Genomic DNA, 27,944 nt, shown 5'->3' with positions numbered 1-27,944 from the left:
TCAAGTGGTGAGAGACGCGTAGGACGACTGCAGTGGATAAAAATCAGGAAACTAGTGTCTCAAATGGTGAGAAGTGGCTAAAAATCAGGAAACAAAAAACTCCGCTGGATCAACTTTTTCCTGATTTTTACCCACTTCTCACCCTCATCTCAATCTGCCCTCTCAAATCTATCTCCTTCTCCCACCCGCCCTACCCCTCACACCACTTAGAGAAACTAATTTATCATGAACAAAAAAATTCTGGCTCCCAGACATGGCCTACATATCCAACGATGTGCTAGCAACATCCTATATTTTGTGCCATGATATATAAATTTTTGGCTCGCAAAGGTTATAAAGCCTATAGTGTCTGAAAAACACACCACACATTACTCAATTCAATTTTGCACTATATATAGAATTCTACTTTAGTGGTTCCAACTGTCACAAGCGAATTTTAACTGCTATATACCAAGTAAACCAACACCTCACCTGCAAATTCCTTCTTCATTCTTTAACTGCGCACATTCTTCCAATGGGCACTCCATTTGAGGACAACCCGAAGCATAAACCACTTTATACTGGCTTTCCTAGACACAGAAGAACTGGATGCCATGTTGTCAGAGTAATTCCCTTCGGGTGGAATATCATATGGATTGGATGGAATCTCAATTGCAAAACAATCGTTCATTGGCCCATGAAAGAAATCAGTGTCAAATCGTTCATTGCTGAGAAATTTTGCAGTTGAATTGGTGAGGGATGTTGGGCAACAATGGCGTCTTCCCACAGAAGATGTTCTTCCATGAGCCCAGAATCATTGTAGTTTCCTGAAAACAGTTCGTCCATGATGAGCCCAGAATCATTGTAGTTTCCTGAAAACAGTTCGTCCATGATGAGCCCAGAATCATTGTAGTTTCCTGAAAACAGTTCGTCCATGATGAGCCCATTATTATTGTAGCTTACTGAAAGCGGTTCGCCCATGAGCCCATAATCATTGCAGTTTACTGCTGATTCATCTGACATAAATTTCAATCTCAATTACTAATCAAGATAAATGCGAGAAAAGGGAAAGCAGTTACTCCAAAAGCTTAAGGTGTTAGAGTTGGTATTATTTAATCATTTATACTTCAACATTCCCCCACAGGTTTGGCCCCATTTTTTGGGTTCGCCATACAAGTGGATTTTTATATCACGGAGTTGTGGTTTTGAACCGAGGACATGTTAAACAACCAATTACTCCAAAAGCTTAAGGAGTTGAGGTTGGAGTTATTTAATCGATCAATGATAGAATGAAGGGCGCCCTTGCAAAAACCAGCTTCAAGGCTGCCCCCATTGGTCAAATTCATCAAAAGTGAAAGCCGTTCCACTTTTTATGTGGCCATCCACTTTTTCCAGCGCCATCACAAACGCGCTTCAAGGGCGCCCTTGAAGTTGGTTGTTGCAAGGGCTCCCTTCATTCTATCATTCCTCTATTTAATCATTTATACTCAACAGTTTTAACATTTGAAGCATAATGATTTAGAGATTACCTTGTATGGAGGAGAGAACTTGAGTGTGCAGATCTCGACTTGATCTGGGAATGGAGGCTGCGGCTTCTAGAGTCAAATGATCGTTGCCATCAAACTCAACTATGTCTTCCTTGTTCGCATATGCTTGTCGCATCAATTCCTCCACTAAAGTCTAAAAATTAAAGAGACTGTTAGTTGCAAATACATAAACTTTCTGAGAACCAAGGATAAAGGAAACGCCCATGGAATTCAGAAAATGTAAAACCAATGGACTATGCCCTTCATTCGGCAGGTGGTTGAGAGGATAGTTCTTGTCAATCTCTAAATACTCTATCAGAAATTAGACACATTTGTTTGAGAAATCCAATGGACAATATTGTTAAAGTATAAAAGATAAATACTGCATTTCTCTAACAGCTTAAGCTTTTAGAGAAGTTGGTAAGTTAACATGGTATCAAAGCCAAAGGTCTCAAGTTCAAACCTCCCGGATAGCAAAAATCCACATGCAATGGTCGGCCCAAAGTGGGACCACATGTGCCACGTGTTTGCCAAGTGGGCCACACGTGCGGGGGAGTGTTAAAGTATAAAAGATAAATACTGCATTTCTCTAACAGCTTAAGCTTTTAGAGAAGTTGGTAAGTTAACTAATATCTGATCAGATCTCACACAAAGAAACAAAATAGTAGAAAGAAACAAACCACAAGATGTACCCACCAAGGTTTTACGTGGTTTGGTCAAGATGCCTACAGCCAAGGACAAGAAAACAATCTTCCACCACGAGAAAACAAAATACGAGAATTACAATGGATTAACCTGAATAATCCTTTCCCTTATCCTCTCGACCAAGACCATGCACAAGAGCAATCCAAGAGAGAAAATCCCTTTCTCACCTCGAGAAAAAAAAAAGCCAAGAAAATGACTTCTCTTCTCTTCTTCTTTTTCTCTCTCTTCCTGAGAGAATGGTGATGCAGAACGCATGGCGTTGATCAAATCTTTTATTTTTTTAGTTCCTATTTTCGTCATTTTATTTGTAATATTTTTTTAGGGCATCAAATCTTGTTATTTTGGCATGATTTTGGTGTTTTTAGAAAGGTTTTTCGATTACCTATCTAAAGAGCCCAAGATTATGCAATTTGGACTTGATTTGGCTAAGTTATAGGCATTTTACGGATATGGTATAGGTAGATTACATGATTACTATTTTAGGAAAGTTTTAGTCATGTTCTACTTTTTTATTTATGTTGCTTTAGTTAGAAGATTGAGAATAATAGTTAGGCAAGAATGGGTTGCTATTCTTAGGTTTTGGCTTTTTATATAATGTAATGGCATGAGAAAAGAAGGGCGATTGAATAAAGTTTATTTTTGGGACATCCCTTGCGAAGAGAGCATTGGCTCTTTCACGTGGGTGAAAGAGCTTCGCTCCATTCACGTGTTATATTGGAGTTTTCTTCCAAACTGTGGCATGGGTTTTCAAGCCCCCACGAGATTATTTTTGTTACTTCTTGTGTTGATCTCCATCTTTGTTTTACTGCTCCACGCTCCCTGCGTCAGTTGGTATCAAAGCACAAGGGATCTCTGACGAATGCCCGACGGGAAGAAAAAGTCGTTGCACCTAACGTCGACTAGCCTGATCTAGCCGCGGAGAACGAAGAACTCCAACAACAGGTAAAGACTTTCACACAGTTAGCATTACTCGAAGCCCGCATCTATGAGAAGACGGCCATGGATCTGAGAGTGCCTTCAAGAGCCCTTTTCATGGCGCTATGCTTCATGTAAGGGATTATTATATTAAAAAAAAAGCTTCATGTAAGGTATCAAGAAAAGATGAAAAAAGAATGGAAGAATGGAATGTTGGTGCAAAGCCGAAAATCGGATTTTGAGGACAATGGCCTAAACTCGAGGTCGAGTTTTCTTCAAGCGGGGGTGAATGATGTAGAACGCATGGTGTTGATCAAATCTTTTATTTTTTGTTCCTATTTTCGTCATTTTATTTGTAATATTTTTTAGGGCATCAAATCTTGTTATTTTAGCATGATTTTGGTGTTTTTAAAAAGGTTTTTCAATTACCTATCTAAAGAGCCCAAGATTACGCGATTTGGACTTGATTTGGCTAAGTTATAGGCATTTTACGGATATGGTATATGTAGATTACGGGATTACTAATTTATGATAGTTTTAGTCATGTTTCTACTTTTTATTTATGTTGCTTTAGTTAGAAGATTGAGAATAATAATTAGGCAAGAAGTTAGGGTTGCTATTCTTAGGTTTTGGCTTTTTATATAATGTAATGGCATGAGGAAAAGATTGAATGAAATTTATTTTTGAGACATCACTTGCGAAGAGAGCATTGGCTTTTTCACGTGGGTGAAGGAGCTTCGCTCCTTTCATGTGCTTTATTGGAGTTTTTCTCCAAACCGTGGCATGGGTGTTCAAGCCCCCATGAGATTATTTTTGTTGCTTCTTGTGTTGATCTTCATATTGGTGTTACTGCTCCACGCACTCTGCATCAAATGGGGAACATCTTCTTGTGCCTCCTTTCTTTATCTCACTTCTTTGTAGTAGGCGAAGAAGAGGCTTTATATCATAGGTTTTTGTTTTTTAAAATAAAACAAATCCCTTGAAGAGCCCTCTCTCATTTTGGCTTCCCACCATAACCCTATAACTGTACTTGTAGACATTCTTTAGTAATCTTTGGAAGAAAAAAAGTAGCAAGAAGAGATGAAAATTGCTTTGAAAAAAAAATGTCACACAACAAACCTTTGTAAATCTGTAGATGCACTTTCAGAAACCGTGGAATCACAATTGATGACAACGTCCAATGTATATACCAAGCCACTTAGATAAAATAATCATCCTCTTGCTAAAATAATCATCTAGAGTCCTGCTCAACAAAAATTCTATCTAATAACTATCCAACCGTATAAAAAAAACTCTAAACAACTAAGTCACAGAAGAGAAAAACTAATAAATGGCTAAGCTGAAGAAAGTTGATGATGACGTTCACAATCTCCTCCTCAGCATCGACTCATGCTCATCAAACCGAGCTCTTCACAAAATTTTCTGACCTTATCGATCGGTAGTCCCTTCGTAAAAATATCAGCGACCTGCTCATTAGTTTCAGTCAGTGTTAGTGAACTTTCACCGCACAAACCTTTTCCCCAATGTAATGATGATGACTTCGACGTGTTTAGTTCTTGCGTGGAACATCGGATACTCATCAAGCGGAATTGCACTTTCATTGTCACGGTACTATCCAACCGCATATTCAGTATCTTGCCCAACGTCTCGTAACAACTGAAATAACCACATACATTATTGAGCGACCATCGTCGCTACATGATACTCTGCTTCAGTTGTGGATAATGCAATTGTTGATTGTCGTGTTTTACACTAAGATACGGCTCTTGATCCACCACTGAATATGTTTCCAGTTGTTGATCTGCATGTAAAATGGTCATCTGCGTAACTAGCATGACAACAACCATAGATTTTAAATGACCCTTTTCATAAAGGATACCATAATCAATTGTGCCTACAAGATATCACAATATTTGATGAACTACATCCAGATGTGGCGTTCTTGGTTTCTCCATGAAGCGGCTCACAACACTGACTAGATGTATTATGTCAAGTCGGTAAGAGATCGATAAGTATATTAGACTCCCAACTAGTTGGCGATACATTGTAGTATCCTCTAGAAGCTCCTCATCTTCTTTTCATAGTCGTTCATTCACCAAAATCGGAGTTGAGATCTTCTTGTAGCCGGTCATGCCAAGCCTCACCAAGATGTCACTTGTATATTTCTTCTAGCCCAAGAATAAACCCTTGGATTTATAGATTACCTACAAACCAAGGAAGTGGTTGAGCTCCCCGAGTTAATTCATCTCAAATCTTATGGTAAGATATTTATGAATGGTCTTGATTTCTTCTATGGCATCTCCAGTGATAACGAGATCATCAATGTAAACAAGGACAATAGCCACGTGTCCTCCCATTTTATTTCGGAGTCTTCGCATCTCTATATGCTCTATCAACTCCTTCTATATTGATGCTTTCAATACATACAATACTTTTCCGGCACGGATCTTCTACTTCTGCAATGCATCTAGTCCCTTCGTTGGTGCCTCGGTGTCACTATCGTTCACTATCTCCTATAGATCCTGCCTAGAAGGTATGACTCCATGCAAGACATACAATAGATGTAGTTAGTATTGTTGAGCTTTTCGATCCTGCGAACATACCAATGTTTTCTGTCATCTCTTCTTCCAACCTCGATATCACCTTGAATCAAGCAAGGAAAAACGGATTCTGATCGAACACCTTGCTTTGATACTACTTGCTAGGACCCGAGTAGAACTCGCCCTTAAAAGCAAGCCATTGTAAGATCATGAAAATGGAGAGAGAACCCAATACAATCTGGGTTGCATTTCCATTATATTTATGGAAGGGTTTACATAGAAAACATGTAATTAACCGCCTGCAACTGCTTATGTTTGAATTTCAAAATATATAACTAAATAACTTCCTAACCTACCACTACGATGATCCAACGGTCAGATCTTTCTAGATCTGATCCAATACATTCTAACATGCCCCCTCAAACGTATGTGGATTAAAAATCGACATACATTTGATTACAATAAAATATCCCTCAAACGTATGTGGATTAACCATACCCGATGCACTCCGTATGGTTGTTGTGCTATTACCTCTCGTTGAATCTTAGGTTTAAGCCCAGAAATAAAACAGCTTTTCAAGAATTGATTAGAAAGACCATAGACTTTATTTGACAATTCTTCAAATTCAGCTTGATAATCAAGAACAGATCCAGTTTGAGTTAATTTTGATAACGCACCCTGCGGATCGTCGAAAGGAGGAGGACCAAAACAATATTTGAGTGTGGATTCAAATTCTTGCCAAGATCGCAGTTGATTGCTATTAGACATCCATTGAAACCAACTAGAAGCTGGACCTTCCATATGGAAAGAAACCATTGGAAGTTTCTGATTCTCTGGAATCTGATGAAAAGAGAAGAATTGCGTAACTCTAAAAAGCCACGCGGTCGGATCTCCTCCATTAAACTTCGGAAATTCAAGCTTGATGTGTTTCGAAGATAAGGTAGGAAGAAGAGTAGAATTCAACTCGTCATGGTTTGAAAAAGAGGTAGAATTGAATTGGTTTTTGCTCGATTCCAATTCCGAAGACAATTTGTCTAATTTTTGTTGCATTGGAAGAAGGATAGCCATGAAATCTTCACGCATTTGTTTCTGCAAAAGAACCATTTGAGGGAGAATTTTTCTGCAGCCACATCCAATTGGGAGTTTTGCCGAGATCGAGTCGCCTCCACCATGAATTACAGACAATGAAAGCACCAAATGATACTTCTTGTTTTACAGAGTACTGCTAATACCCTGTTCTAAAGAATGAGGAAAAGAAGAAGAAGAGAAGTTGAGAGAAGAAAATTGATTGAGTAATTTCTATTATTCTCTATCCGACTATCTCCGTACATTTATGCTGATGATGGATCTGTTACAACCGTTAACCCAATTCAGTTACCACAATGATTACCAACTAACTATAGTTCTAACAACTCTTACAACTGTATTAACCTTCTTGACAATGACCTTTCTACTTCTTGGTTACACAGTCAGTCAACCACTTGGGCTGACCCCTATCTCTTTGAAGCTTGACTCTCTTTGGTGTGTTGAGTTCTTGAACACTTGGCTCTGCTTCTCGATTCAAAGGTGTATCAGTTTATCACTTACGCTGATTTCCACTTACTACCTTTTCGAGTGTACGAGATTTCCCCTCTTTCGGGGTAAACAAATGGCACCATGGAAGGAGCTTACGGGGCAAGTTGTTATATTTATTATTATTGGAACACCCTTAAATTTTGCAAAGAGGGTAAACTAATGTTTTACCCCCTATTTACCCTCATTGGAACAGATGCTAGTGAGAGGGTGTAAAGATCAAAGGTAGGGGTGTTGCTTGCACGCATAGGACGAGAAGAGGGATCTGTCACTAGAAGTAAGATAAAAACCAATGGAATTAGAGTAGAAGGCAGGCTTTATTTCTTCTTTCTTCATTCTTCTCTTCTCTGTAAGAAACAAAATCGGGGCAACAGTGAGGGCGATCATAGCCACAAAAAGAAGCATTACTTTGTGTTTGTGTTGAAGATAGTGGGGTTTGAGCGATTTGCTCAACTGCGGCGAGAGCAGCAACAGCACGATCTGGATCTACAAAGGCAGATAACGCAGCCACAAAGGTTTGGGTTTCAACCATGAGAACCCTCTCACGCCCAGAAATCGCTTGCTGGTGGGGAAATAAGAGAACTAGAGAATGAAAATTCTTGGAGAAGGAAGGAGAAAAGACACAAACAGTATGGATTTGTGGGTGGCTCCGAAGCATAGAATAGGACACAATAGGGATTTGCATGGTGGTTTCAGAGAAGGGTTGTATAGATTATGTTCTGAGGAAAAAAAAAAAAAAAAAACAAAGGAAGGATGTTTTACCATGGCCTGGCGGATGGCCAGAAAACAAATCACTTGTGTTGAGATCAGGGCAAGATCGATGGCTCTTATACCATGTAAGATCATGAAAATGGAGAGAGAACCCAATACAATCTGGGCTGCATTTCCATTATATTTATAGAAGGGTTTACATAGAAAACATGTAATTAACCGCCTGCAACTGCTTATGTTTGAATTTCAAAATATAAACCTAAATAACTTCCTAACCTACCACTACCATGATCCAACCGTCAGATCTTTCTAGATCTGGTCCGATACATTCTAACAGCCATTAAGGAGAGGGTGCTCAAGTCCTTATAAGCCCATCCACATCCATTCACTTTTCCCATGTGGGATCTTTGCTTTCCCGTGGAACCCCCAACAATAACTAGGTAGCCCAGTTATATTAGGTAATAAGTGGGGTGGGAAACAAGGCAACTCCCAACAACATCTAATTTGGAGCTAATGAAAGAATACAAGAGATTAATTCATCAAAATGGATTCCTGGATTCAAATACATACCTTCTCATAAGCAGAGAGGTTAGCCAGGATCTGATAAGTACGACCATCAAATGTTGCCTCAAGAACCTCATGTATGCAATTGAAGAGAAGTCCAACCTGCCTTCCATACACAGTACCATTGTACTTGTATTGTTTGTAATCTAATTTACATGTCTTCGCATGTGCAACTGTTGCTTCCCATTTCTTCTGCGCCATACTGCCCAGTTTCTGCAGTATGAACATAATCAAAGGACATTTTTAATACTTGAACCAAATTGTTTTAAGGTAGAAACTGCTTCTAGTATTATTATCATTGCTAATCTTCTTACTTTGCGAAGCCCATTGGGGTCGGTAACCAAGTGCTGTAGGAACTCCTGAACTGTATTGATCTCCAGCTTTCTATGAAAAGCACCATCCTTCGCTATATTTTCCAGACGCCATATCTTATCGCATAACGATGGAGGATAATGCTTCATAGTCACTGAAATATACATTAAAAATTTCTCAGTACATAAGTGATTGGTAAGCAAATATTTGATGCATTAGCTTATTTTGCAAGATTTCTAACAAGCTAAATTGCCTCAATTGAGCACAATAAGGAAAAGACACAGAAAAAAGCACCTTCAAGTGGAACGAGATGCGGAACAGTTGCCTACGATGCAATGCAATTTTGGAGAAGGAAATATTTGCATCTGTTTTGCTAAAGAAATTATGAACTTCATATCCTTCAGAAGAGAAGGCATGGCTCCTTAGGGGTGTCAAGGAATCTGGAAATGCCCTTTTATACTGCTTTGAAATAACCCATTATGTCTACCAATGTTTTTCCTCTTTGAGGAATTTTACAAATGCAAGGAAGAACTTTTAGCTACAAGGGTCAGGATTTTTTTGGTTCACCATCCTCAAGAATCTCCACAACACAAGCAAAACATTGTGCATACAAAATTGAATTTGATATTAGCTGTATGCCTATGATATCCTCGACATGTTTAATCGAGTGTTTCAAAATGCGGATGTGGGCCAAAACATGCCCAAAGTAAATCCTAGTCAACTTGATGCGAGGCAATCGAGTGCTTGGTTGACACGGGCGAGTACATGGTTAATGTGGTCAAAACTCAGGAGAGTCAAAGCTGTTTTGATTGACTATATACCGCAAAATGCAGACCCAGATAAGAACACGGCCAAGGTGAAAGGGAGTTGACTCGACGTGGGGGAGTTTTGAAACTGTGGTTTAATCAAAATAAGCAAGCACACTGTGCCAATACAAGAGGTTGACCTTTAAGAATAACCACTAACTCTAGACTTCCATCTCGGAAACACCCCCCCGAACAACCCATGTATGCAAAATTCTCACTGCTGAAAAATCCAGCTATATCAGATTTCTCTCATTTGAGACTTAGGCATTCAATTGAAATGGACCTTAAGCACTCAAGTTGATCTAAGAAGGCATCTTTCTTCCAGTTCAAAAATGAAAAAAAGAAAAAAAACGGTATCTATGTCTCCTACAAGCATGGACATCATGATGTAATAATGAAGGCAGTCTTTGCGTACCTAAAATATATGACAATGGTTTTCAGGTTAAATGTGATTAATATAATAATATGTAGTTAATGAGTTCCAAACAGACCTTATTGTCCCATTTGCAAATAAGATTTAAGTAAAGATAATTTTATTCGCAAATAAGGATCGATTTTGATGGCATCCGAAGAGACCCAAAATTTATACACTCTCCTTACTGTTTATTCAAAAGCATTTGTTTTTCTCATTTCCAATTTTCTTTCAACGTATCAAAATGTTCATCTAACAAATTTTATGCGTAATTTTAAGTGCAAAATGGGAATAAAATTTGTTTTACACCCATTTTAGTTCGAAAGAAACGGAGACACAATAATTGTAAGGAGTAAAATAAAATCATCTTAGGAAAAGGAACTTACCGTCGCGGCGATCTTTGACAAAAAAGGCTTCACTCCTAGCTTCCCTCACTCTTTCTTCAGTGATACTGCCTCCCGCAACCCGAGCCCCCAGCCTAAATTTCCCTGTTTTCATCCACCTGGAAACATCTGTAATGGCAATGTCTTTAATTTCCCCAATCCCATCCCTCAATCTAATCGGATCTCCTATCAGCAATGGCCTTTTACCCTGTCTTGCAGTTACAACACTTTTCTCAAACTCCTCCTGAGTCCAATCTTCTTTTTCATCCTTACCAAATTCACCATCAAGGACAAGAAACTCTATCTTTGCTGAAGATAATGGACCAGATGTGATAACCTCTTTGGAACTGCCTTTGGAAATAACTATCTGAATGGGTGGTTTGACTTGTGATTGAATTTGTCTGCCATTGGATAGTGTATGGGGAAATGTGCCCTCGAAATGCAATTGCAAGTTTGTTACCCGAGATGCATGAATCGGATCCATGAGAGGTCTGCAACAACTCAGCATGAAAAGCAAAAGTTAATTATGGTTAAAAGAGGAGAAGAAAAGTGTCAGGATAGAAAAAAAATCAAACCCACTAATCCTCATAAATATAAATCTAGTGACGACTTAAAATCCAAATTAAGCCCAAGATTTTCAAATTGAAAAATAATTCATAAATTTTTTGAATGGTAAAGAATTGAATTAAATATATAAGGCTACAACCCGAGTGAAACGAGAAAAAACAAAAAGTAGAACAACACTCGAATCAACGGGGAAGGAAATCAAACATTTCCAAAGCCGGCCTAGAGGCTCCATCCCTGGCTAGCCTGTCCGCCTCATTGTTCGCCAATTATCTGACGTGATGGAAAGAGATAGAGCATCCCTCTACTCTATGCATAATCTCATCGATCTACGGCGCAAAACGCCAAGGGGAAGAGTCCCCTTTAACCATATTATCACATTCAGTGAATCCCATTCTACTATTACCTGATTGAGGATATTATTTTTAAATCTAGTTAGAATTCAAAATTATTTAGAAAGACCTACGTGTTGCAAATAACAATTAAAAGCATACACACAATTATTCATGGATCCAAACTTTGTAACTATGGAAACAACTACTAAATTTTGACAACATAACACTCACCCAGGAATTGAGTCTTTCCCGTGTTGAATTGCACCATTCACGTCTTCTTGCTGCTAATTAAGAGAAAAATAAAGAACAAAATTGTCCATTTCAAAAAAAATATATAGAACAAATTGTCTCTAAAACATGAAGAGTTGGGTCAGAAAAAAATAATAGCTCTGTAAAAAAATTCCCAGATCATTTTTTTGAATGGTAATTGAATGTACAATTTCAAAGATCATTGGAAATTGTACATTACATAACGTAAAAGATAAAAGTCGGAAAAATTCAAATCACAACGGGTACAAAATTTAGCACAGTTGGTAATTTATAAACTTTAAAGTGCATGGATATTCCATTTTTGGACGAATTTTCATGAAGTCAAACTACCAGTGCAGAATTTTCCCGATCAGCTTCTCAAATTTACTGGAAGAATTAATTTGATTGTGTTTTGCTACCATAAGTAAAAGTATCATCCTTACACCATTATAGTTAATACAATCCCTCAACCCCACCCAACTAGTTCTTTTAAACGAGTCTTCTTATTTGAGAGATTTGATGGTGTTCTCCCTGACACATGTTGCTTAATTAGGCCCGATTATGAGCAGTTGTAACTTTAATGTTTTGGTCCTATTAAATTGTTCAAAGTTCAAACTCAGTATTGAAAGTTGAAGATGCGATTACCTATGTTTTGTCTAGTATTTTGTTGCTTCTATCGATGCATTCTCTTTACCAAGTAGAAATAATCATGGTTTTAAATTTCGACCGAAATCTGAAATTTCGGTTTCAATATCAAAACCGAAATCCACTATACACAAAATGGTACTGGATTTCGAAATTACCGAAATTTCGGATTTCGCCCGAAATGGACGAAATCTCAAATTTTTTAATCCAAAAATCTAAAATTTCCAAATAATATAGTATTAGTCCGAAATTTCGGCCGAAATGTGGTAATGAATAAATTATTAATTTTTTAATAGTGAGAGGATTTCAGCTGAAAATTTGAAATTTCGGCCTAAATTTCCATTTAGGTGAGGGCAGAAACGCATGCCGAAACTGAAATTTAAAGAAGGGGGGAAGGACCTAACGAATTGGACTTTTTCATGTATTAGACCCGTGCTTTTTTTCCAGCAGGGATCCCGTTTTGCTAGCAACCCTCTATTAAGATGGTGATATTAATGCATGTATTACTTTAGATTCTCTACAATTGTCATTCTTATAAGGCATGTATTACTCTTGATTCTCTACCACTTGTAATTAATAATCAATTTAATGTGTCAAACATGATTATGTTCCAAAAACAGAAAAGCATTTTTTTCCTATGTCAGCAACCAAACATAGAATCAGAATCGGAATAAAAAACAGGTTTAAAAATCAGAATCAAAATCAAGAAATAGAAGCATAATCATGGCCAAACACGAACTTAGGGCTTATAAAACCACTTAAAGATAAGATTGAGAAGGTAAGCATGAGCATAGAGAAAGTTCTAAGTTATCTTAACTAAGTAATATAGCATAGGTAGCTTAATCTACCCCCTAATGATCCAACGGTAAGATCTTTAGCATATTTGATCTTGTATATCCTAACACGCCCCTTCAAGCATATGTGGATTGAAAATTGACATACCTTTAATTACAATAAAATGTCCCCATAAGAAACGTACCGCCGATTTAATACTCATCACCAAAGCTTGATGATGATATTCGTTGATGATGATAACTAATGTCAGATGTCAAGTTTCAAGTGATGACGGTAATTGATGCATGTTGCTGGTGATGTTGTGCTGAAGTATAAATGATTAAATAACACTAACTCTACCAGCTTAAGCGTTTGGAGTAATTGGTTGTTTCACATTATATTACAGCCATAGTTGTAAATTCCGTTTCGGTCGTCATTTCGTTTTGGCCACCGAAACAGAATTTCGGTGGGATTTCGGTCGAAACTTTTCGTTCACACAAAAAATATATTAAAAAATATGAGAAAAATCCAAAAAAATAAAAAATCAATAGAAAAAGATGAAAAACTAATAAATAGTCCAAAATATGTGTCCCAAAAGGCATATTCATTACTTAAACACATAAAGTCTTGCACAAGTGCAACTGATAGTCTGATACATAGAAAAACATAAAAAAAAAGATACATAAAAGTGAAACATAGACAATAGCTAGTAGCAACAACTCTCAGTCATCATAACCCGGATGATCATACTCAATGTCTTCTTCGTCGTCGTCACCGCTGTCATCACCACCTGGACCACCAGTAGGGACATCTTCTTCAAGAGGCATGAGAAAGTCGTCGTCGTCGTCCCCGGCCCCAACCACAACAGTAGGTGCTTCAAGATTTTCCCACCCAATGTCTTCCGGCGTGAATATGACATATTCTTCTTCTGCAACCCAATCCATCATGACATCTAGATGGTCTATGCTCAAAGGGTCACTAGTGGTAGATGATTTCCTCAACAAGTCCCTGAAAAGGAAAACATTAAGTTTAATCAATGTCAAAGGTTAAACTTAAAAGCTTAAAGTGATGGGGTGAGAGTTGAAAACATTTTATTACGTTGTATACCTTTCTCGAAATTTAAGATTGTAATGGACAAACACCAAGTCATCTAATCTCTGGTGCTCCAACCTATTTCTCTTTGCAGAGTGAATGTGTTCGAAGGTGCTCCAATTCCTTTCACACCCAGTCGCACTGCAGGTCTGACTGAGGATTCTGATCGCAAAGGTCTGTAATTCTTCCACGTCACCTCCGAATTGATTCCACCATGCAACTGTAAAGTAACAAATAGTAAAGCATTATTTGTTGAGAGACTGAAAGTTAAAATGAATTATACTTAATTAAACAAAAAACTCAAATATACCTGGTCCCAACTTCGTTCGGTTGCGGATTGCAAGCTTCATTCCAAACATACCCTTAGCCTCTCGATAATCCTCAATCTGATTGGTGATGAGGTCTTGTGTACCTTCATCAAGTACCAGTCGAGTGATGCATGCCAACAAGCCTCTGGTTACTTCACTGTGCCTAGAGAAGGTAGGAGTGAAAAAGAGAGCAGGGTTAAGAAAATATCCTGCTGCATGGAGGGGACTGTGGAGTTGTTTATCCCATCTTTGGTCGATGATCCTCCAGATGGGATTGTAATCTGATTTTCTCTTCAACCTCTCCTTGATGTTCTCTTTGGCCTTATCCATAGCCTCATATAGGTAAACCATCGTCGGTTTGTCCTGCCGATCTACCAAGCGCAGCACTCTCACTAAAGGCTCGCTGATGTTTAGAATGTACTTGCATTGGTCCCAAAAAGATTTATCCAACACAGTACTAACTACCCCTTCACTCAGTGGGTGTTGGACAAACCTACTAGTACTATACTCATCAGACACAAACATCTGCTGAAGTGCTTTCCGATTCAACACCAGACTTTGTATGCTAATGAAATTTGTAGCAAATCTGGTTGCAACAGGGCGGCACAACTCCTTCCCACCTGTGAACTTCTTCCTCATCAAATTCAAGAGGCTTCCATGGTTGTAGATGAACTTTGTAATCGTTCGAGCCCTCTCAATTGTGGTTGCTATGTGAGGAAATACAGTCGGTTTGCACAGATGCTCCAAGATGAGATCTAAACAATGAGCTGCGCACGGAGTCCAGAAGAATGTACCAAACGCGGCTTCTAGTCTTTTTCCAGCAGCTTTGTAACTTGGCTCATTGTCAGTTACAAATTGCACCACATATTCCGGATTCACCTCTCCGACAATCTTTGCAAAGATATTGTATAATTCATCAGCATTCTTCACTATGCCAGATGCATCAACGGATTTGAGGAATATGACTCCTTTAGGGCAGTACACCAAAAAGTTGATTAGGGAATTTTGTTTGGTATCTGTCCATCCATCTGCCATAATGCTACAGCCAGTGTATCTCCACGACATCTTAATTTCCTCCAAGTAGTTGTTTACCTCATCCACTGTATTCTTCAAAATGGGACCCCTTAAAGCATGATAAGTAGGTGCCTTATAACCTGAACCCACGGCATTCACAGCGGCAAACATAGATTGCCAGAAAGGTGAATTGGCAACGTTGAAAGGGAGATTGGCATCGTAGCAAAGCATGCCAACCGCCATGTCTGCTCTATCCATTGTTTCTTTAGTAGCCAAAGCACTTTTAATGCTTGGCTGGGCTCCAGGGGTTGTTCGTGGTGCAAAGAAATTCCTGATCCCTCCTGTGATTCCCTTCTTCTTCCTTTTTGTACCACTCGGTTCTACAAGAACTTCCTTACCTCTTCGTTGAGGGACTTGAGGCAATTGTGTGCCAATGTCTTCTTCATCCTGCTCTTCTTCTTCGTCTGGTGTGCCATAAAAACCTCCAACCTCTGCTCTGGATATGCTCATCCTAGCCTTTTCTTTTCTCTTTGCATCTAAAAGTTGCTTCATTCGATATTTTACATCTTCAGTCACTTTTTTGCATGATGCTACTTCACCAGGAACAGCCGCTAAATGTTCTTTCAAGCGGGTTATACCTCCACCCGATATGACTTTGCCACAGAATATGCAAGTTATTTTTTTTCTTTGACCTGGAACCAATGTACCGTAAGACCATGCCGGGTCATCCGATCTAGCGGGTGCCGAACCAATAGAGGATGCTCCTGCAGAAGGTCCCGAACCCGACCCACTCATTCTAAAATGAAGTAGAAGAAGGGGAAAAATGAATTAGAAGAAAGAAAATTGAAACAAATTACAAAAAATGAAGTAAAAGAGGACAAATGAAGTAAGAAATAAAAGAAAGGAAATGGAAAGAAATAAAGAGAACCTTGGGGTTGAACTTGAGTTAAAGAGAAAAAAAAAAATTAGCCTTCACTCACTTGAAATAAGCCTTTGGAAATAGTTCTTGACTTCTTGTAGTGGTAAGTTGAATGTATGACTTCCCTTTGCTCCAAAATAGACTTGGATTGAGTTGAAGAAGAGGGTAGACTTGTAGGAAATTTAGTAGAATAGATAGTGTAAGTGAAAGTAGAGAAGAGAAGGAGAATCACTTATGTGAAGGTGGAGGAGAAGAAGGTAGGGAAAATGCTATTTATAGAGTTTTTTTTATTGATTGTGCATTTAAAAATGACTAAAATACCCTTCCCAACAGCTATAAACGGTCACATTTTGAGGTTAAAATGGTCAAAAACCAAAAAGAGCCGTTGCAGGGGCATTGTTGTAAATTCTGCAAGTCAAACTAGCCGTTATGGACGATTTCGGCCGGAATGGAGAATTTCGTCCATTCCGGACGAAATTCCGGATTTCGGAAAATTTCGTCCGGAATGGACGAAATGGAACGAAATTTCGGACGAAACGAAATTTTGTCAATTTCATTCCGGAATTTGAACGAAATCAGTTCGTTTCGTCCATTCCGGACGAAACGAAACGGTATTTACAACTATGATTACAGCCTTAGCTGTAAATACCATTTCATTTCGGCCGAAACGAACCGGTTTCGTTCGAAAACCTGAACGGAACGATAAAAAATCATTTTGTTAAGTAAATGTCTTTACTATTTTTACTGTCCATTTACTTAAGATTTACATGTAAATATTCGAATACTCCCCATTTGGATCTATTAAAGATAGTTTCAAGGCCCAAATCTAAAAGGAAAAAAAGTTAACTCTCCAGTTTTATTACAAAATTCGAAAAAAGGGATCGGGTCCAAATCTTAACTTCCAAACTGGGGTATTCTTTCAATTTTAAAATTTCATAAATTCTATCATATTCTAACATTATTAAATCCCAAAATTCCGATAAAAAAATCTCATAATTTGGTCTCCAAAAACTTTCATCTTATCAGGCACTGGTCAACACACTAGTCAACAGTCAACACAGGCATTCATGCTGACTGATAGTGATTTTCATTTAAGTAAATATTGGATATTTTACATATTTTGTTCATTTAATTGTTTCTTATATTTTTCTAACAATTTCTGATTTTTTCCATACTTTTAACTATTTTGAAAAAAATTCCATCATCATAGCGAACGAAATCGGAATGAAATGACCAAGATGATCGAACCGTACCGTCTCGATGACCAAAACGAAATGGTCACCGGAACGAAATTTACAGCTAAGCTATTGCCTCAATGCAAGTCCTGGGTTCAAAACCCAACAACTCCTTGATAATAAAAATCCAAGTGTATGACCTAACTCACAACTATTGCCTCACTAAGTGCCCCTTGATGCCTCTTGTGGAATTCTTGAAGTGATTAGATCGATACAATCTAAGCATATATGACTTGATTTTTAATCTTGCATTTGTTCTTCAATCTTGAAGACATCCTCTTCTTCATGGATCTCTTCTTCCCTTTGGATTCCTTGATCTTCATGATTGCTTCAAGCCTTGATCATGTTCCTTGACTTTGGTTCTTAGCTAAAATCTTCAACTCGACACAAAATTCATTAGTAATACATGAATCAACTTGTATTTGGAATCATCAACACAAGAGTTAGAAGATTGCCAAGGTTGAACCATTGGGCTTACACAGAGGCATGAATGATTTGGTTTGATGGTCGGGCGAACTAGTTAGAAAACCAGTGAAGGCTGTGGAAAATCTCAACCGCTTGACGAGGTTGTCTTTCTTGCGGCGATGGAAGGTGAAGCAACGAAACAACGACCGGTGGTGACAGATGGGATTGAGGGATGTATTCTAGCAAATAGAGGCGTCCTAAAGTTAAAGTACTCATGTGGACATGGTAGGTCGGGTTCTACTGCTCTGATACCATGTAAAATATAAGACTTTCACTATTCTTAGATGAATGCATTAACCATAGTTAGTGCCTATATAAGATGCTTAAAGATGAGAATATATAAGAAGAAGGAGATTTTGATAAGCATAGAGAAAGTTGATCCTAATTTGTCTTAACTACCTATTCAATATAAGTAGTCTAATCTAACCAACTAGTAAGGTTACATCTTTTTTTTTTGACAGGTTACTAGTAAGGTTACATCTTACTAAGATGTAAGAACTAGTAAGGTTACATCTTATCAGATCCGATCTGATATATCCTAACAATAAAACCATGGCTTATCATAGGCAAACGAAATTTTTTTGGTTATTGGGATTTTGTGGAACAAAAAACTTCCTGGGAGATTGGAGGGAAAAAAAACTCCCTGGAAGTATCCTGATAAAATAAAAATCCCATGTTTGGTTGACCGGACTGGTTTGTTTGGTTGCTTGAACTGTTGGGAATACGAAAATTCTTCTAAAAGCTTATTTTTGGTTCCTGGGAGTATTTTATTTTTCCTTCTGGGGTTTCGTGTGGGATTATTTTGATTCCTGAGATTATTTTGGGCCCACCAACCAAACGTGGGTTTCCTGTTGAAATTCCACAAAAGTCCCAAGAATAAAGGTGGAAGCCCAACGAGCCATGGCCTGTGCGGCTACTGCAGAGAGAAAGAGAGCAAAACCAGACAGAATAATAAAACAAGAAATGCGAAAACCCACCAAGCCTTTATTAAAAAAAGAACAGAAAAAAAAGGCGCTGTTTCAATTTCTTGGGATTCAGGTAAGATTAAAAAGCATGTGTTGGATTGCAGGAATTTTTAGGAAAAGTTTGCAAGCGTAAAACTTTTCTAAAATTTCCTATTTTCAAATCTTTTTTATGTGTTCAGGTGTTATTTAGAGGGATATTCAATTCTCTAAATTAACTGAATAACCAAATAATTTCCCTATTAATCGTGGAGAATAGTAACTAATCTCCTCAAGATTAAAAGATATGAATGAATTTTTGTGAGGTGAAAGAGCCTCACAAAATTGAGTTGAGATTCTAGTTACCGAATTCCCACAGTAAGGTTCAAAATAATTTTCTTCCACTGACCCTGTCACACTGGGAACTGAAGCACTGTAAAACATAACAAAACAGGAAATTCAAAAACTACCACAAAAACATAAAAGGAAACCCTAATTTGTACTAAGAATCTTCCCTAAGTACTTTCATTAGCTAACAAAGACTCACATTGAGGACCAGCGGATTCGCTTCGATTCCCGAATCGGAAACTCGGGATCTTTGTCTTTGCCTTTCTGACCGAGAAGCCTTTGATTTCCCATCAGAGATCTTGAAAAAGAAATAATTCTAAATCAAGCTCAGAACACTAAACTCAGTCTTATAAATAAATGATATGGAAAGGCCGTAATTGTTCGGAAGTTACATAGAAGCTTCCATCTCTAAAACTAAAAACAAGTTTTCAAAAGACATGAATATTCCCATACCATTAGTAGAAAAAATCTAAAACATATGACTTTCGAAGAAGAGAACATTCCCAACCGAGATTCTACAACTTCCATTTTAGAAAAACCCACAAAAAAGAAACTTTTTTGGAAGTGAGGAAGATACAGAGAAGATGGTGAGAAAGTCAAGTGGGTTTTTGCTGCAAGTGGTCGTGTACGGATAATTCACATCACCAAGGGTGCGAATTATCCTACAAGGGGTGCGCATTTATTATCGGTGATGGAGGGTTGATAGCAAAAAGGGATCTCGTGCTAAAAAAAAAGCACGTGCTCATAAAACGAAAAACATAGAGAGGCGCGTATCTGGATAAAAGCAATGAACGCGTTATAATTGAAAAAGAGATCCACACTGGGGCCCACTATATGGGTAATCGAAATGATGTTCTCCCTGGTAGTGTAAAAAGGGTAATCTTGAATGATAGGGCTGGCCCAGGGAAGAAAGGGGGGTGAATATATCACTTCCATAATCTCAGTCCACAAATCAGCTGCGCTTATGTTAATGGAACTTAGCGCCTCCTTGATATCGATTGAGTAATGAATGGCGTAAGAAAAAAGAATAGAAAGTGTAGAGAAATTTTAATAGCTGAGTTGGTTGTAGAGAGAGAGAGAGAGAGAGAGAGAGGGGCTGATTTGTTGTTGCTTAAAAAAAAGGAGAGAGAAGGATACTCTATGTGAGATTTGCTATGTATTTAAAAATTAAATTTTTACTATATGTGGGGGAGAAAAAAAATCGGTGTTAACAGTGGGAGTAGCAGTTCAAACAGCTGTGTGCTCGTATCATTTTTCTTAAAGGTATACATCTCAAGGATATGAAGATATTCTTTTGAAGACAGTATTTGTGCTATGATCCCTCGTTAGGTAGTCAAATGGCCAAATCCACACGCTAATAAGGCAAAAGTTTATATTATAATTGGGCTCGGCATGAATGGCCCGAACGTAAATCCATCTGATTATAAGCTAAAAAATAGGCCTGCCATTTCCACAACCAATTTGGCCATTAATTCATTACTCGACCAATGCGTTTTGATTTGATCTTGCTTAATGTCACAGTCACACGTTGTAAATGGGTCGGATTAGCCCAATAATAGCCCTTAAGCTTAGCACACAATAGGCCAAGAGGGCTATGAAATAAGAATTGGGCCTCAATAACTGTTGCCATAGGTTGGACCACTGACAACACACACTGCGCAAATAAAACGAACAATATTTCCACAGATGGATGAATTTTGGATGCATGGGTTGCCAAGCCCTCTGGCTAAAATTGCTATTAGTGCCCTGGGTTCAAAACTAGCTCATTGATATTGAAAATCCATATGTAATAGCCAACCCAAAAAAAGGGACCGGATGATCCACCATCACGTTTTCAGTCTGAGAAAGTCATTTTCCCAAAAAATGAAGGATAAAAGGTAAATTTAGGGTCCCAGAGGGTATGTAAAATTAAAACTGATGATCTTGTTGAACATCATGAGGCAACCCACATGTCTTTTGGTCTCATCAAATACCAGTATTGTTTTCTAAACATTGCCCCAAATGGAGGGTTAATGAAGGGAAATGATATCCACACACACACCCCCCCCCCCACCCCCCCCACCCCCCCCCCCCCCCCACCCCCCCCCCCCCACCCCCCCAAACGGTTTCTGTGAGAATGGTTTGCTTGAGGATAAATTCACCCTCTTTAACGTTTTTCTTTGCCTCTACAACTTAAAGAATAACGTTGGGAGGGTGGGGGATATCATCACGCTAAATAAATGGTAAAGAAATAATATAAGTGATGGCCACAAAAGGTTTACATAAGCTGTGGGCCTTCGGTGATGAGTTCTTCTTTCCATTGTAATTTAGATGGTGGGCCCAGCCATCAAATGGCCACAGTTCGGAAATTATTGGAATTTTTACATATAGATGTGGTCCTTAAACCGCTTCATGGCACATTTTCTAGACGTGACCCACATATGGTGGGGCCCAACGTACATCTGATCAAATCATCAATCGGGTGCAACTTGGATATGGCTCAACCCAAACCCAACATGTTCAACCCAATTTTGGTTCGGGTTGGGTTGACATTCCACAGGTTGGGTTGGGTTAGGGTTTGGAAAAACCAACCTGATTTAATTTCGGGTTGGGTTAGGGTTGAGGCTTTGGTTACCCGACCTCACCCGAACCCGGCCTCCGTTCTGTAATTTTATCTCTAGTTTCTTTGAGTTATTGCATTTTTTGGTTTGGCCCTAGGGGAACCCGACCCGACCCGATTTAGGGTTAGATGGGTTGTGTTAGGGGTGAGATATTTAGAGGCGGGTTGGGTTAAGGTTGACCATCCTCAACCCGAGGCCCAGGTTGGGTTGGGTTAGGGTTGAGGGAATGCTATCTCGAGTTGGGTTAGGGTTGGCCTCAACCGGAGTTGCTCCCCTAATCATCATGGACCCGCCTCGAATCTAACCGTTCGTTATAACAATTGCTCTGCCGTTGAAGGAAAGAAGCGTCTATTCTTCAGGGATAGGAATGCATTGTCCACACGATCCTCGATGAAAAGTAGGTTGTGTTCTGGTCGAACAAAACTTTGCTGCCCAACGTTCCTACGCAGCACCCCAAAATAAAGAGGAAACAAGGGTGTGGAAATATCAAACATGGGTTGTGAAAATAATCAGACCACGGAGTTGATATTGCCACACCCCCTGATTTTAGTTTATTTTAGGGCGTTCCTGCGCACGTTGCGTAGCCAAGTTCTTTCGTCTGGGTCGGAGGTTTACTAGGTGTTTTGACTGATTTTGGGGTGTCACGTCATCTACTAATAGCATGTTGGTACTTGCTTGCATGCTTTGATTCAAATTACTAGAAGACAATATGTCTTGTCCCTCCCTTGTCTACCCATGCAGTAGCATGACATCTGTCTCCCTCCAAGCTACTTGAAAAAGTTGGTATTTTCCAAGTAGTCTTGCGATTTAGCACTCTCCTCTCTTTTTCTCCTCTCTATATTGGTAATGGCATCTCTTCCAAACGCTTATTATTGTAATTAATGAGACTCCACACCAGGAGACTACTTCACTTGACAAACAATCACAACTTATTGTTAGAAAATTGATGTGCAAATCTGTAATTTAGGATTCTAGAATACCTTATAACAAATTAACCTCACAACTTCAAGACAGAGATCAATAATACTATTTTCTGCAATAATAATCTGTAAAGAAAAAGAGAAAATGTTAGATCACTTATCGAGTTGAGGCACGAAGAATCTTCGCTGTCCTTAAGGCAAATCTCACCCCCACCATGACGAATCAACGGTGTAGATGGGCGTCTCTGCGTATGCCTCCAGGATACAACAACTCTCGCTCCAGGGGTGTGCACTAACGCAGCCCGGATGCCTAAGAACTCGCTTATATTTGCCAAAAGCCTTGAGCAGAAAACCAGAGAAGAGAAAGAGCAGAAGAAAAATCCATCAAGAATATCTTTTTGTTTTCTCTAAAACCGATTTTATAGAAAGATAATCGACACGTTAGGGTGAAACGTCGCACTCTTTTAGTGCGTGAGAAACGTTTTTCAAACGGTCACTAAACCACGATTAAGGAATCTCAAACGGTAAAAAAGAGTTAAAACAAAATAAATAAGGGAAAATTATAAAAAAAATGCAAAGTTTTGTCTAAATTGTAAGTAAAGGGTATTGATTTGAAATTTATAAAAAATGTGTTATTAGGTGAGAGAATATGGCTTTTAGGACAAATATACCCCTCCTACCTCTTTTTTCTCTCCACCTTTTTGCACCTATCCATATGCACTTATTACCTTCTCACCTACCACATTCTTCTTCCTCAAGACTTTTCTAACGTGGAAAACTCCATGGAAAGATTTTGAAGGTTGCCATTTACAACAGGGTTTGATAATCATTAGGGTTTATTCATGATAAACTTATCGAAGCAGTGTTACAAAATGCAAAGAAAATGAATTTTGAGCTTAAAACTGAATTTTGTTGTTTTCCCCATTTTCAAGATAAATCCATTTTCTTTGCATTTTTTTATTCTAAAACATCAAGATCAAGCTTCAATTTATGGTTGCCTGCATGACACTAAGATCACAATGTATATCCCTATTATCCTTCGAATTTTTACTCAATTTGAAAATAAAAATCTTTGGAACTATCCCTATTCTACTGGCTTCTGTCGGAAGTCCGAACAAAACTTCGGACTTCCGAATGGAAGCCAGTATACATAACCAGAATATTGGTTCCATTCGGAAGTCTAAAGGTTTATTCGGACTTCCGAACAAATGTTCGGACTTATGACGGAAGACAGTCAAACTTTGTAGTTCGGTAATTGTCATATGTTAGTGCATCCTTTTGGTATTTTTTTCGTAATTTTAATACTTTGCTTCCATTTTTTCGTAATTTTTTATTTAAAACTTAGCACTTCAGCCACAAATCCGTAATGATTACTATTTTTGCAAGTAATGATTACTATTTTTTGCAATTATGCTTTTGCTAGCCACCTTTGCACCCATATTACTTCAAAGGATGGGCCACAAGCCGAGAAGTTGCCTCTGCAAAGGTGGCTAGCAAATTCCCATACAAAAAAGGAAAATGTTATCCACACTACTGTATTTTGATGATGGCACTCCTCATTTAATTAAAAGTACGGTATGGTCCCCCATAGGATGATCCAAAGAGTCAATTAGATGGGCCACAGCCTAAATTGGTTGTCCCAAAAATCAATTCCATAGGTTGATCCTAACCCTCCGATCTATAGAGGGTTAGGACCAACCCTCTAACATTCTAATCAGAGGGTTAGGATAAACCTACGAAAATGCTTTTTGGGGCACAACCTATTTAGGCTGTGGCCCATCTAATGGATGGTTTGGATCATCCTATGGTGCGGGCCATATCGTACTTTTAATAAAGTGAGTGTCCTCTTCAAAATATGGTAGTGCGGATAACATTTCCCAAAAACATCTTAAAAAATACGGCAAAAATCTGGGTGACAAGCGGGTCAACCCGGCCCGTACGGGCCCGGCGTGGGAACCACATTTTCTACCCCGAAAGCACTAGGGAACAAAATTTTATACCTCAGAACCACTAGAGAACCACATTTTATACCCCGGAACTAGGGGTGGAAATGGTTCGGTTCGGTTTTGGGCTAAACCCAGAACCGAACCATATATAATCGGTTCCCTGAAATTGGAACCAAAACCGAACCATATATGTGTGGAACCGAACCGAACCAGAACCATATATAATCGGTTCGGTTCTGGGTTTACCCAACCTTCACCAATGGCCATGTTTATATATGAATTACAAGCACTAACAGTAACAGTAACAGTAACAGGCACAAATTTGGGAAATGCAAAACTTATATGAAGTATGAAGAAGTACAAACATATGGGATAATAATGCACAAATTTTGACAATGTATGAAGCCATGAACTACAAATTTGGAAAATAATAAGGCCCTAATATCCAAAGCAAAGATTACATTAAACCAATTCGGTTCTCGGTTCCGGGATCCCAAACCCAGAACCGAACCGAATTTGCACCGGTTCCCGGATTTCTGAATCGGAACCGAACCATATAGAAATGGAACCGAACCGAACCAAATGTGCCGGTTCGGTTCGATTCCTCGGTTCGAACCAGAACCATGTCCACCCCTACCCGAAACCACTAGGGAACCACATTTTCTACCCTGGAACCACTAGAGAACCACATTTTCTACCCTGAAACCACTAGAGAACCACATTTTATACGCCGGAACCACTAGGGAACCACATTTTATACCTCGGAACCACTATGGAACCACATTTTATACCCCAGAACCATTACGGAACCACATTTTATACCTCAGAACCACTATGGAACCACATTTTATACCCCAGAACCATTAGGAAACCACATTTTATACCTCGGAACCACTAGGGAACCACATTTTATACCCTCGAACCACTACCGAACCACATTTTATGCCTCGGAACCACTAGGGAACCACATTTTCTACCCCGGAACCACTAGGGAAACACATTTTATACCTCAGAACCACTAAGGAACCACATTTTCTACTCCGGAAACACTAGGGAACCACATTTTCTACTCCAGGACCACTAGGGAAACACATTTTCTACCCCGAAACCACATTTTATACCATGAAACCACTAGGGAACCACATTTTATACCTCAGAACCACTACGGAACCACATTTTATACTCCGGAACCACTACGGAACCACATTTTATACCCCGGAACCACTAGGGAACCACATTTTATACCCCGGAACTACTAGGGAACCACATTTTATACCCCGGAACCATTACGGAACCACATTTTATACGTCGGAAACACTAGGGAACCATATTTTCTACCCCGGAACCACTACGGAACCACATTTTATACCCCAGAACCACTACGGAACCACAATTTATACCTCGGAACCACTATGGAACCACATTTTATACCCCGAAACCACTAGAGAACCACATTTTCTACTCTGGAACCACTAGAGAACCACATTTTATATCCCGGAACCACTAGGGAACCACATTTTCTACCCCGGAACCACTACGGAACCACATTTTATACTACGGAACCACTAGAAGGGGTATATTTGTCCTAAAAGTCATCTTCTCTCACCTGACAACACCTTTTTTATAATTTTCAAATCACTACCCTTTATTCACAATTTTGACAAAACTTTACATTTTTTTAATAATTTTTCCAATAAATAAATTCTTGACCGTTAAAAGAAAAAAAAATAGAAAAAGAAAAGCCTTAGATCTACGTGCGCGGCCGGGCGGCACGCGTGTGTGGTAAGATCAAAAGCCCACCGGACCCAAGTGGGCGATCCGTGCGCGTAGGATCCCCATGACCTCTTACTAATTCACAAGGCTAAGAGAGTGAAAGTATATATATGGCCACTCTCATCCTCTCACACTTCCCATCTAGGACTAAAGTTTTCTCATGACTTTAGTCTTTTTGGATGGAAGCCTAAGTAATTTGAATGAGAAGCCCAAAAGCATACATATAATGACTAAAAACACCCCATTGTAAGTTTGAATTACAAAAAGACTTTTTTCACAAAAAAAGTCAACACTTATTACTACTCTACTAGGATTCCATTTCACTACTTTTACACCTGTTTGACTACTTTAGTTCTACAAGGCAATTACGTGCCAAACTAACCCTGAAGGTTGTATCCAACTCCTCCATTGAGGTGCATATAGATTCTCACAATTGAGAGTATCCCTCATATTAAATTTCTACATTATATAGTTATTCCCAATGAGATTAAGGTAATTTTATTCGCAAATAAGGCTAGATTTTGATGGCATCCGAAGAGGCCCAAAATTTATAGCTACTCTTCTTACTGTAATTCAAATGCATTTGTTTTTCTCATTTCAACTTTCTGTTTCTTTCAATGTAACAAATTTTACACCTATTTTAAGTGAAAAAATGTGCGTAAATTTTGTTTTATGCCCATCCTAGGTCGAAAGGAAAGGAGCCTTTATAAGGGGTAAAATAACATCATCTTAGGAAAAAGAAACGTAGCCCATTTCACGTCGAAAGAAATGGAGCCTCAATAATTATAGGGGGTAAAATAACATCATCTTATGAAAAGGAACTTACCTTCCCGGCCATCTTTGACAAAAAAGGCTTCACTCCTAGCTTCCTTTACTCTTTCTTCAGTGACACTGCTTCTGACAACCCTAGCTCCCAGCCTGAATTTTCTACTTTTCACCCAGCTGGAGTTATCTGTAATGACAATGCTGTTGTTAAGTCGCCCAACCCCATTCTGCAATTTAATTCTCAGATCTCCTGTCAGCAATGGCATTTTATTCTCTCTTGCGCGTATAACACTATTATCAAACTCCTTCTCTGTCCAATCTTCTTCCTCATACTTACCAAATTCACCATTAAGAAGAAGAATCTCTATATTTTTTGAAGATAAAGGACCAGATGTGATCACCTCTTTGGAACTGCCTTTGGAAATAACAATTTGAATGGGTGCTTTGGCTTGTGATTGAATTGTGCTGCCTTTGAAAAGTGTACCGCGCAACGTGCCCTCGAAATGCAATTGCAATTTTGTTACCTGAGATGCTTGAAACTGATCCAAGAGAGGTCTGCAGTAAACCAGCATGAAAAGTAAAAGTTCATTATGGGTAAAAGAGGAGAAGAAAAGAGTAACAAGATA

The 27,944-nt window shown here is 38.7% G+C and overlaps 3 protein-coding genes across 7 annotated transcripts in view; all 3 read right to left on the bottom strand.

Annotated features, from left to right (window-relative positions):
* Positions 1 to 273: 273 nt before the first annotated feature.
* LOC143853042 (calmodulin-binding protein 60 B-like) lies at positions 274 to 19,393 on the bottom strand. 5 transcript variants are annotated; one of them, XM_077362746.1, is made up of 7 exons: positions 19,333 to 19,393; positions 11,556 to 11,608; positions 10,429 to 10,916; positions 8,827 to 8,978; positions 8,519 to 8,725; positions 1,509 to 1,659; positions 274 to 995 (listed from the first exon to the last, which is right to left on the bottom strand). In XM_077362746.1, the coding sequence occupies exons 3-7, from the start codon at positions 10,907 to 10,909 to the stop codon at positions 667 to 669; spliced, it is 1,320 nt and encodes a 439-aa protein (XP_077218861.1). In that variant the 5' UTR covers positions 10,910 to 10,916; positions 11,556 to 11,608; positions 19,333 to 19,393; the 3' UTR covers positions 274 to 666. The 5 variants fall into 5 exon arrangements, with proteins under 5 accessions (XP_077218861.1, XP_077218863.1, XP_077218864.1 ...); XM_077362748.1 differs by having other exon boundaries at positions 274 to 896; XM_077362749.1 differs by having other exon boundaries at positions 274 to 851.
* Positions 13,458 to 16,090, bottom strand: LOC143853294 (uncharacterized). The gene is made up of 3 exons (XM_077363011.1): positions 14,395 to 16,090; positions 14,100 to 14,304; positions 13,458 to 14,000 (listed from the first exon to the last, which is right to left on the bottom strand). Exons 1-3 carry the CDS (start codon positions 15,956 to 15,958, stop codon positions 13,715 to 13,717), a joined length of 2,055 nt encoding a protein of 684 aa, XP_077219126.1. The 5' UTR covers positions 15,959 to 16,090; the 3' UTR covers positions 13,458 to 13,714.
* Positions 19,394 to 27,356: 7,963 nt separating the features above from the next.
* The window catches only part of LOC143852297 (calmodulin-binding protein 60 B-like), an 11,643-nt gene continuing 11,055 nt past the window's right edge, over positions 27,357 to 27,944 (bottom strand). Inside the window, exon 5 of the mRNA XM_077361696.1 lies at positions 27,357 to 27,873. Within this exon, the coding sequence (XP_077217811.1) occupies positions 27,357 to 27,873 (517 nt within the window). The remainder of the gene's footprint in view (positions 27,874 to 27,944) is intronic.

The sequence above is a fragment of the Tasmannia lanceolata genome, unplaced genomic scaffold (genome assembly GCF_043159265.1).
Source record: "Tasmannia lanceolata isolate RefF3 unplaced genomic scaffold, GAP_Taslan_0.1 ptg000019l, whole genome shotgun sequence".
Taxonomy (NCBI): Eukaryota; Viridiplantae; Streptophyta; class Magnoliopsida; order Canellales; family Winteraceae; genus Tasmannia; species Tasmannia lanceolata.
The sequence above is the reverse complement of the archived record's forward strand: the minus strand, read 5'-3'. Positions and strand labels throughout refer to the sequence as shown.